The 12,125-nt window shown below is 43.8% G+C and overlaps 1 protein-coding gene across 4 annotated transcripts in view; it reads left to right on the forward strand.

The window, feature by feature from the left end:
- LOC145781360 (uronyl 2-sulfotransferase-like) overlaps positions 1–12,125 on the forward strand; it is an 87,565-nt gene that overhangs the window by 40,761 nt on the left and 34,679 nt on the right. For 3 of the 4 annotated variants that reach the window (XM_082593146.1, XM_082593166.1, XM_082593160.1), the window contains one exon: positions 2,017–2,096. In XM_082593146.1, coding sequence (XP_082449272.1) covers positions 2,017–2,096 — 80 coding nt within the window. Of the gene's footprint in view, positions 1–412; positions 730–2,016; positions 2,097–12,125 lie in introns of those variants that run through there. The other variant, XM_082593153.1, reaches the window with a different exon arrangement.

Below are 12,125 nucleotides of genomic sequence, written 5' to 3' on the forward strand. Positions count from 1 at the left end.
AACTTAGGCTGCATCCATCGGTTTTGTACTGTTGACCATCATTTAGAATGACTATTTTAAATCACCGAAACTAGTGATTTTATGCTACTGTATTTTGTTGGAGTTTACAAAAGAAATAATACGCTCTCGCATTCTTGGAAAATTTAACGGTTGATAACATTAAACTTGTCCAAAAGTAAACCTCGTGAAATGACGAAGATGTTCAATAGTTGGTTTTGACAGGGATCAATCAGCGTATACTTTTGCATTCGAGATGATTTAAAAAAAAAAAACTTTTTAGGAGGCTTGCATACAGACGAAAACTTCACGTCGCCAAATTTTTGTAATAAGTAGGCTGTTTTCTGTTTTGTATTCAATCCAGCGTCATATTTTTTCAAGACAGACACTGCGTCATTCTTTTTCCTAGTTTTTAGTTTTTGTATTTCAAGAGTGATGCAATTGCATGTTTTAGAGACGACCTTTTATATTGCCAAATTCTTTTCTAAAAACGGCCTTTTAAAATCTTCTTGTTATTTTACAGTAGTTAAAATCCATAGCCCTTTGCATTGTTATGTAGTCAAAAATGGAGTCCCATCAGATTATTGAGACTCCGAGTCAGTCTGATGTTTTTAATACAAATTTACAACTTATGGTTTGAAAACATTTTAGGCACATTTACTAAAAAGTAGAGGCCCACAAGTATATTTCGGATGGAAAGGAGGCGAGATGGTGCTAACACGGCCCTTTAGAGTAGGCCTTCTTTTTCTTTATATATGTTTAGATTGAGATCATTTTTTATTTGAAGTAGGCTACAGTAATAAATTGCACTCAATATTTAAATTTTTACAAAGAGGTTTGATTTATGCTTTAATCTAAGGCAGGGGCTCTCAACCTTTTTTACACCCTGGCCCCCTTTGACAATTTTGAAAAATCAATGGCCGCCTTGTTTTTTTTAATCTTTTGAAAACATTAAGAAACGTGATTTTAATTAAAAAACTTGTTTTTACAGTAACCGGTAGTTTAAACTGATATAAATATAACACACAATAAACATGATAGTACATTAATTAGTTATTACATATGCAGTTAATGTGATGGTTGAGCTTGTTTTTGCTGCCAATGTCTTAATTGCTGGTTTGATGGTGGAAAGAGCAAGCCGCATGTCATATTGAATATCGAAGACACTGCGCTGCTTTGTCTTCAGAAGTTCAGTGATGTTTATTAGTCTCACAGCAGCCGCAACTGTTTACAACTTTACATAGAAATATTATATTATTATTTTTGAAACAACCGGATTGAAGAACATTTCATGAAGATTTGGGCAAAATGTACTAGTTTATTATTAAGTTTTAATTTATTTCTTTATGTATATAGTGTTGGAGTGGTCTTAGAGATGATAATTTAAAAAAATTATAATTTTTAATTTTTTCCATGGCCCCCTTGAAAAAAGCTCATGGCCCACTAGGGGGCCATGACCCTCAGGTTGGGAACCCCTGATCTAAGAACATTGCTTATTAATCGAACTATTACAGTTTTTACTTATTCGTTTATGCCTATTATCAATCTATCCTGCTTTTCATATTCACATAACCTATCTAATAATTTATTCCAATGGTAGCCTACAATGACATAGGCCTATATGCAAAGATCGTTAGAGTTTACATTTCACCAACAGACAGCCTCGACTACCTTAAACCTTGGTCAGACTATAAAGTAGCATTGGGCTACTCTTGATAAAAAAAAGTCAAATTATAGTAGGCTATATCGAACTCTCCCCTACCCCAGTAAAAAAATCTTGCGTAGGCTACACCATTGAACGTACCTTCAACGTGCGTGATTTATTCGGTTGAGTAAGCTAACTACGTCGTCTACGTAAAACATTGTATGCGACGTCAACAGTGTTTTATCATTGTTTGTTTTCAATTCTTTTTGTTTAACTGGCTGCGTTGATTTAACGGCTGCGTCGTTGATTTGTCTGGCTGCCACTGGTGTGTTGCAGCCAATTAAACAAATTCTAATTATTTCAATATCTTTCAGGAGGAAACTGTCCTATACATGAATGCTCTTCCTCAAAATACGATCGTTATACGCCATTTGTTCTTTTTGGACTTTGGAAGGTAACTTCTTATTAAATAGTAAAGCACTAAAAAAATAACATAAAAAATATGAACAGTTAGGCTACGACACTAATACAAAGGAAGCAGCCTATACTTTGTAGAGTAACCGACAATAGCACACGTGAGTGCCAAAACAAATAGTCCCAAGTAGTGAACAAGCCCCAACTCACCCAAATACTACAAAGAACAGAGCTAACAAAGTAAAACCCAGGCCAGCTCAGAAGAAAAAGAGAGGAAACAATAGCAGCTCCAATTTAGAGTTTCATGTGCCATCATCAGATTAATTGTCGTCGTCGTCGTCTGAGCTTCTGGGGCCGAGGGTCTATCCTTTTACCACCCCAGATTCACGATGTTCCCGGACTACACTGGAAGGCTGCTAGAGAGCAGACAGTCTTTAGTTTCATCATCCATGACGCGCAGACCTTCCACTCCGTTAGGTGGCTTGAAGATGGTACAGTCATGATGATGTGGTCTGCGGTCTGTTCCTCGGCACCACATTCACAGGAGGAGGAAGAAGCCATTCCCCATTGGTGCATGGTTGAGCGGAAAAGCCTGACGCCCGTACGGAGACGGTTGAGGCGCACCCACGCCTGTCTCTGTAGTGTCAGGCCGATTGGGCGTGTGTCGGCGTCGGGGATGAATGAATGGAGTCTGGTGGTGCTTGACCTCCATTCAGAATTCCATTTATGGTCCGCCCAAGTAGCCGCAGAGATGTCTTGTTCATCAGCTTCGTTGATCAGAAGCCGAGCGGCTGGCACGAATGGGTGTCTTGATTTCAGTCGGCGGGGGTGCCCGTTTGGGAAGGCAGAGATCTTGTGGTGGAGAAGATGATTAGGCTCCAGTGCCCGTCGACCGAGGGACAGAGTGGCTTCTTCGCGACGAAGCTCAGCAGGTTGGATGCCAGCGAGAATGGGGAGATTGTCCAATGGTGTGGGACGCAGGCATCCGGTCACTGTGCGCAGGGCGCTGTTTATGGCAGTGTCGATGTTGCGGCGGTGAGCACTGCGACACCAGACAGGTGCACAGTACTCTGCTGAAGAGTAGACAAGGGCTAAGGCTGCTATTCGCAAAGTGTCAGCCCTCGCCCCCCAGCTAGAGCCTGCCAGGCGCTTCAGCAATGCAGCGCGGGATGTGAGTTTCTTGCGCAGTGACACCAAATGGTGGCGGTATGTGAGCGATCTGTCTAGTGTCACCCCAAGGTACCTTGGCTCGGGGCAGAAGGACAGAGGTTTTCCGTTGTTGTGGACATGTAGCTCACGATCAGCTTCCCGATTGTGTAGGTGGAAAGCTGCCGCCACAGTTTTGGTTTCGCTGAGTTTCAGTCGCCAGTTCTGGAGATAAGCTGAGATGGTTTGCATGTCCTGGCTCAAGGTGTCTTCTAGATTTTCCCACGACTTTGTGGAGTGGAGAATTGCCAGATCGTCCGCATAAGCGTGACCGTGGTTGGCAGGTCGTGGGTGTAGATGTTGAAAAGAAGTGGAGCCAGGACCGATCCCTGTGGGACGCCGTTTTTCAGGCGTCTCAGTCTGCTTCGCCGTGGGTTGCCGGTGGTGAGGGTGAAGCTTCGATTCCTGACAAGTTCCATAATCATATGGACCATATGTCGGTCAGGAAGCAGGCGAAGCAGCTTGTAAGTAAGGCCGCGATGCCATACGGTATCGTAGGCAGCTGTGAGATCTAGAAAGACAGCGCGGCCTTCTTTTTTGCCTCAAAGCAGTCCTCGATGTCTTGGGTCAACAGTGTGACCTGATCTACAGTGGATTTTCCGCGCCGAAACCCAGCTTGCTCTTTTGGAAGGAGCGGGTCGATGATTGGGTTGACGCGGGCATAGATCAGTCTTTCGAGGATCTTGAAAGGAACACAGAGGAGGGATGTCGGACGATAACTCCTTGGGTCCTCTGGTGGCTTGTGAGGCTTAGGGATCGCAACTACTAAAGCTCTTCTCCAGATTTTTGGGATTGTGAGGTGGTGCAGGCAGGAAGAGAGGAATCTACGTAACCAGGACTTTAGGGCATGGCCAGCATGGAGCACGAGCTCAGGGCAGATCTTATCGGGCCCTGGAGACTTGTGTGGTTTCACTAGGCGGAGGGCGGTGGCAAATTCCTCTGGAGTGAAGTCTCCAGAGATTGTTTCTTCTGGTGGTGTTTCCACTCGCCATAGGGCAGACACTTCCTTGGCAACAAGGCGGGATGCCTTGCGGTCCTTTGTCTTGTACACCCCGTTCTGCACTAGCTGGGAAGCGATGGCATTAGCAGAAACGGGGCACTGACGAGGGGAGTTTGCTGAGCGCCCAGTGAGGTTGTTGATGATGCTCCATGCTTTGCGGCTTGAGTGTGAGAAGTCGATGGTTTGGACAGCTTCGTTCCACCGCTCAAGCTTCTTTGTGTCCAGCCGCTCAAGTAGTCTGGTGGCGGCGGTGTTTGAAGCAGCACCACTTGAGGCGGCTAGGTATGAGCGGTAGAGAGTTTCACACTCAGAGTCCCAGCATGGTTTATAGCTGGTTCGATGGCCACGTGGTATTGTGGCCTTTGCCGCAGTTATTATGGCATTGCAGAAGTCCTGGTATGCCTCGTCTGCGTTGCATGTTTCAGTCGGTGGTAACTTTGCAGCAGACTCATTGGTCAGGAGGCTGTATTGATTCCAATCGGCTTTTTTGAAGTTCCATCGCTTCACCTGTGAACTCGGGACAGGAGCCACAAGTTTTGGGGCGGTGATGAGGGACGGCCGGTGTTGGGACCGCGGGAACTTCTCAAGCACACGTCTGTCTGGAAGAGAGCTGTCGACACTCGCGAAGGCCAAGTCAGGGTTTGTCCCTGTTCCCCAGCGGCCGTAGTGAAAACTGGCTGGTTCCTTTGGATTGAATAGGAGGGCGAGATGGTTTGTAGAGGCCCAGTCAGCCAGCAATTCTCCGTCGCTGCTTGTGTTGTTGTAGCCCCAGTCGATGTGCTGGCAGTTGAAGTCGCCAGCGTAGAGACTGGGGGAGGGGAACGTTGGAAGGGATGATGGCAACATTCGCGAGGGTGGGGGCTTGTAGATGTTGACGATGTTGTAGTCTGAGATACATATGCACACCCACTCAATCTCGGCATCAGTTGGAGATTGGTCGACAAACGTCCACTTCAGGCTCTCATGCACAAACGTGGCAATGCCGTGCTTCCTGCTTAAGGTAGACCCGGCTAGCGTGTAGTTGGGAATGGCTAGCCTATCTGCAGAAGTGCAGTGGGTCTCCTGGAGGAGGATGACGAGTGCCCGGTTGGTATGGGCAAGCTGCTCCACAACTTTGGTCTTGCTTGTTGTGTAGCCTTCTATGTTGAGCTGCAGAATGGTGGGGCGTCTGAACTTGCTATCAATTGCCCCTTGCAGCTGTGCCGTCCGGGTGGAGGCTCTTTGTTGACAAATTTCGTTTCTCATCTGGTTGAAAGCAGATGGTACTCACAGGATGGGGCACGAGGAGCCATTTGTCGTCCATCCCAAATTTTATTTCCCCTGAATTTGACTCCCCTGTTAGCTAAACGCTACTCAGCATAACCGGACGTTGAACGAATAACCGCTTTTAAGATAGCATTCAAAGGAATTGGCCACCCTACAATAAAACTGCGTCAGCAAAAAGAGAAATTAGGTGAGGCTAACAGACAATTGATGGCTATCCCTCATCTTCGAGGGCAACAGATGGACGACAAATGGCTCCGACGAAGACGACGACGACGACGAGATTATTTGTGAGCTTGCAAGTCAATAAGCCCAATGGTCCAACAATTTGTAAGTCTGACTTCTATACGTTAAGGTCAAGTGTTGTAAAATAAACAAAAGATAGTTAACACCAACCTTTGTTGGATGGAGTCACGCTGGGAGTAGAAGTAGGCTACTACCTATGCAGCGAACAAGAGCACACATTTCCTTACACTAGAATAGGTAGCTTCAGTTCAGTTTGTTATATTTCTGACCATTACAACGAAAAAACAATATATGACAAATATAGCGGAGGTCTAGAAAAAGGTAGAAGCGACAAAACGCGAACGTTAAAACGTGCATGATAGGCCTACCAAAGCAGGACAATCAGTTTAAAAGCAGGACAATCAGTTTAAAACTTTTTTTTCTTGCAATTTTGTAACTTTTTTAATTTTTTTTTAACTAAAACAGTTTGTTTGTGTTCCAAATATTGTGGCACAAACTTTCAGCCTACACCGGCACTTTAAAAGATACATAGCCTAACGAGAGAGCGCATTCGTTTTGAACCCATTAAAATCAGGGTTGGGAGTCGTTAGTCAAAATGCAATGACTATTTCACTATTCGATAGTGCCCAAAGAAGCAATGACTTTCCGCTATCGATACTTAAAAAAAGCAATGAATAGCAATTAATAAATTGCATTTGCGTATTTAACGACCAGTGATGCCAGGTTGTTTTTTGAAAATAACAAGCCCAAAACAGGCAAATTAACACAAAACAAGCCCTATAATTTGCAACCAATACCAATTAGCATAAAGCACGCAATTTAGCAGTTCAAATTTTCAATACAACCTTTGCGGTCCACACATTACGTTTATTTCAAGAATGACATTTGTTTACGCCATTCCAAGCAATAATTATCATGAAAAGTAGAGATACAATGTTAACTACAATAAAAACCTCGCAATTCCAGTGTCAAAAACAAATTAAAAAAAAACGCAAGGTTGGCAACAGTGTTAACGACTCTGACTGGAAAAGGCTAGAACATCACACGTCCAGGGCGAAAGAGAAAATTGAATTGAGTCCTGTCTTTGTCATGAGTTACCAAGGGGGGTAGGGGGACTTATATACCAGTTCCAGGTATAACCTGTCCCCCCCAACCCCCATGGTAACTCATGATAAAGACAGGACTCAATTCAATTTTCTCTTTCGCCCTGGGCGTGTGATGTTCTAGTCGTTACCACTCTGACTGGCATGGTTTTTCTGAACTGTGTTGCCGCAAAATTTTCCTTAACCCATCAAAGTTCGAAAACCGGAAGGGGACTAGGTCGGATAGTAATCCGAAAACCAAATCTCGTAAATTCGTTTTGACGACGAAGCAAGTGAACAACAAAAAATATTTCAGCAATTCTCGTAAATTCGTTTTGACGACGAAGCAAGTGAACAACAAAAAATATTTCAGCAATTCTCCTAAATATCGATTAGTGAAAAACGAATAATGATTTTGTTGCTTGCATAAAAAAGCAGTAAATAACGCGCATTCGATATTTATTTTTAAAAGGAATGGGTATAAGCATTCGATATTCAGAAAGCAACAAATAACGCAGTCGAATAGTGACAACTAGTCGGTACTTCTAACCCTGATTAAAATACTGTAAATCTTACAGTAATTTCTAAAGTGCATGACTCTCGCATAAAATCTTCGAAGATACAAGTTTGCTGGGCTCATCTGGAAAACCAAACTTGCATTTGCAATCATCAAATTTGAGTTTGCGGCGTATTTGCTTACTGGTAGACTACAATATTCATTTTTAAGTAACCTTTAATAATAAAATGCTTCAGAAACGTGGTGTTGATTTGAAGACATCTGCAATTTAATTATAGGGATACCGGAGACAAATGTAACATAGGGGCAATTGTAACATTAACGTCTTAACGATAATTGATATTGGCAACACTGTATAGGTCTACCATTGTTACTGGTCACGTGTCTTTTAGCCATTGACAATTGACATGCTAGAAAAGTAGTGTTAGCCTGCGTAGAAACTAAAGAGAGTTAACTGGAAAAAGATAAATTGGGTGAAGGTAAGTAACTTTTTTTATTTTTCTCGTTAATTTTGGTTTAGGGCAGGGCTTCCCGATTGGGGGTGCGAGTGGTTGTTGCTGGTGGTGCGAGAATCCACCGAGGAAGAAGAGCTATACCGTATATAGAGACGGATTTTGTTTAACGAGGGAGGTGGTGATTATCTCTCAGAGCATTCTATGCAAGTTACCTGCAAGTTACTCTGTCTGCTCCCTGACAGACACGTGGTCCATATGATGATGGACCTTGTGCAAAACCGCAGTTTTACCCTCACAACCGGTAGCGGTCGTCGAAGCAGACCACGCCGACTTAAAAACGGCGTCCCACAGGACTCAGTCTTGCCCCCTCTCCTGTTCAACATATACACCTACGACTTGCCCCCCACCATCTCCAGGAAATGTGCTTACGCAGACGACCTGGCACTCCTGCACTTAGCAGGAAACTGGCAGTCAGTGGAGAGGAACCTCAGCCAAGACATGCAAACACAATCAGCATACCTTCAGAAATAGAAGCTACAGCTCAGCAAGTCAAAGACAGTGTCGGCGGCCTTCCACCTTAACAACCGGGAGGCACAGCGTGAGATAAACATCAACATTGATGGGGAACGCCTGCTCTACTGTACCGAACCTACATACCTCGGCATAACCCTGGACAGGTCACTCACGTACCGCCGGCACTTGAAGTCACTCCGCAAAAAAATATCTACACGCGTCGCACTTTTGAGGCGATTGGCGGGTTCCGGCTGGGGAACTAGTGCTAAAACTCTTCGTACAGCTACCCTAGCCCTTGTTCATTCCACCGCTGAGTACTGCGCGCCGGTCTGGTGTCGTAGTTCTCACACCCACCAGATTGATATCGCCATCAACGACGAACTGCGTACTGTGACTGGATGCCTGCGTCCCACTCCAACGGACTGCCTAGTGCCTACCCATCCTAGCAGGCATCCAACCCGCTGAGCTACGCCGTAAAGGAGCCACGATTTATCTCGTTCGCCGCGCTCTGGACCCCGACCATCTCCTCCATGCAACATTCAAGCGACCACCACCTATAAAGCAGCGGCTGAAATCAAGACGCCCCTTTGTGCCTGCCGCACAACAACTACTTAAGAACACAGAAGAACTTGGTTTAAGTGCGGCACAATGGACGAACCACATGTGAAACACGGAGTGGCAAAACCACATCTCCACGCTTCGTGACTTCATACCCGACGCCGATCCCCGTCCACCAGGGATGTCCCTCGCAAGGCTTGTGTGGGTCAAGCTTAACCGCCTGCGAACTGGCGTCGGCCGCTTTCGTTCGGACATGCACAAGTGGGGCCTGGCTCCTTCATCAGAATGCAAGTGTGGTGCCACGGAACAGACTGCAGACCATGTCATCCACCACTGTCTAACCCACCTGCCTCCACACGGTGCGTATGGTCTGAGGGTCCTGGACGACGAGACTGCTGAGCGGCTGAAGATTTCCTGCCCTCCAATCTAGCCTGGAAAGATCGCTCATACGCCATCATCATCATCAGAGCATTCTATGTTGGCCTATACAGCACAATGCACAACAACTGGCCTATAGACTACAGCACAATGCACAACAACAAGAAATTACCAGCCGACAAGTTACTGATAACAAAAAGGCTGTTGTCCGAACGTCACGTGATTGGTGGCGGGATAATGCGATAATATTGTGTCAGAAATTTGCTTATTGTTTGCAATTGCTCATTGTTGGCAATTGACATTCCAGAGGTGATGAATACTCATTGTATTCTTCATCGTCAAGCTCTTGTATCAAAGACTTTTCCCGTTACTTTGAAAAATGTGATGGATTCGTGTGTTAAAATTGTAAATTATATTCGAGGAAGAGCTTTGAATCACAGGTTGTTTAAAGCATTTTGCAGTGATCTTGATGACGGTTCTTCTGTTCTGCTGTTTCATGCAGACGTTAGGTGGCTCTTCAGAGGAAAGGTTTTGAAAAGTTTTTTTAAGCACAGGATGGAGGACGAAAAAGTGCTCTTGTGCATACTTTTGAATCTCCTAACTTTGCTCTTATGTTGGCATACCTGGCGGATGTTTTCCAACATTTAAATGACCTAAATTGTTCGATACAGGGAAAAATCATCCTGAAACACAGCAACTTAGGCTTGAAAGAAAGTGTCAAGGCAGAAATCAGTCAGCATTTGGAAAGCCTGAGAGAGTCATTTGAAGGATTTCTCCCCAGGAGACCTGGAAGAACCGGAAACTTGGATCATCAACCCCTTTGCCTTCAAATTAGAGAAGATGGGATATGAAGATTAGGAACATCTGATAGAATTGCAAATATGCCAATCCAGCTCAGTCGAAACTTTCTAGTGCAGCGTTCAAACTGGGTATCCAACTCTGGCTAAGAAAGCACTGCAAGTTTGCGTTCCATTTGCTACTACTTGGCTGTGTGAATCGAGATTTTTATCTCTACTTTACATTAAGAATAAATACCGCAACGCCATGGATCCCGAAAATGATTTGCACATTGCATTGTCCCACAAGGTTCCACGTTTCTAACAGATAATTGCAAAGAAGAGGCTGGAGAAAAGTCAAGGATCTTAATTAACGCCATCGTGTTCTCAGTTTGTGTTATTTCTTTATTTATTCGCTTTTGCATTTTGTGTGACTGTGTTGTTGAAGGCTGCCCCTTTCCCTATTCGTTAGCCACATAAAGGTCAGTGAGCTGCGTTTCTGCGTAGTTTTCGTACGTATTCTGAATTTTTTTTCTCAGAACCACAACGCTTCAAAACAGGGGGTGCGAGATTGACTTCATCAATCCTATGGGGTGTGGGGTGATAAACGAATCGGGAAGCCCTGGTTTAGGGTATGAAACATTTGAATTACTTGCATGTGCTTTGTTTGTCATAAAATACACGACAATAGCTTAAGTTTCTTCCATCACTTACAGCTAGTAAGAATCGGAAATTGGTTAAACTTGCTTTTAAACATGGCGACTAGGTTACGGGGCAATTGTAACAACAAGTTACAGTTGCCCCTTGTATGTTACAATTGCCCCTGATGTGACATGGTATACTTTATTTTTCAGAATGGTACGAGAAAGAAAGCGAAAGACTGATAGAGGGAAACACTTGCATTTATAGGATACAGCTCTAAAAGCCTTGGCAGAAGGAAAATTTGTGCGAAGCATTGCAAAACAGTATGAGATATGCCATCTTCAAGCAAGTCAAAGATCTCTCACAGAGTAAAAGCCCATAACGTTTGTATGGAATCCAGCAGTGAGGAAGACGGAGAAGATATGAACATTTGTTTGGTTTGCTGGGACAACTTCAGAAATAGCCTTCCAGGAGAGAAATGGGTTCAATGTGTGTCATGTGGATATTGGGCCGATGAAAAATGCACGGCATTTAGCAGAGTTTTGTGTGTCAAAACTGTGATTGTGAATAAATACATAAAATGCTTTACTTTCCAAATGTTTTTGTTTTGAACTTGTCGTTACCGCATTTCTATTTTGATGTATACAGGGCCTCCGAGAGAAATCGTTACTGGTCGGGAAACAATACTAAAAGTGGGCCTCAAAAAAACATTTTTTAGCACAAACACAAGTAACGAATTTGTATCATGCGTTGCATCATGTGTCTTAAGCCAAACTTAGCTACTTTCCTCATCGTGAAGTTGAATTCCTTTAAAGTTTCGATTTTAAACAACGTAGCCTATATATCTATATGAAAAAACTTCTTTCAATAATTATGAAAATCAACAAAAATCACTTGATTACACTTGCAGCAAATTTGCTATTGTTACTCAATATTTTCTCTAAGAAAGAATTGCAGTAAAGTTATACGATGTGCACATGCACACCCCATACATGGTGCCTTTGGCCACGGCCGTTGAGAGGAGAATTTTGGTCCGGTACCAAAACGATTTTCCGGCCCCCAATAAAAACACTTTCAAGAAAAATGCACCGTATCCAAAGAATGCAGTATAGTTTGTTCAAACTCTCTATGGTTAAGGCAGTGCAGGCATGTTTTCTGATGAATTCTTGTCTGTTCGTTGTGTGGAATCCTGCAAGAGCCGCTTTTGGGTCGGTGATAACGTCTCCTCCCTTAACAAGTCTGCATCGCGTTGTTACTTGGTTCCAGTCATGTTGTGAATCAAAATTGCTATAGGTGGTAATTTTAGTATAACCTACAGTAGATAAAGGAAAAATTGTTAACACCCAATGCGGGCAATGAAAATAGCTTAACAAAGCATTCAATCCATTCCGAACCTTTTGCCATGCAAAGTTACGGATCACAGCATCAAATAA

Source organism: Aplidium turbinatum, chromosome 1 (assembly GCF_918807975.1).
Source record: "Aplidium turbinatum chromosome 1, kaAplTurb1.1, whole genome shotgun sequence".
NCBI classification, from domain to species: Eukaryota; Metazoa; Chordata; class Ascidiacea; order Aplousobranchia; family Polyclinidae; genus Aplidium; species Aplidium turbinatum.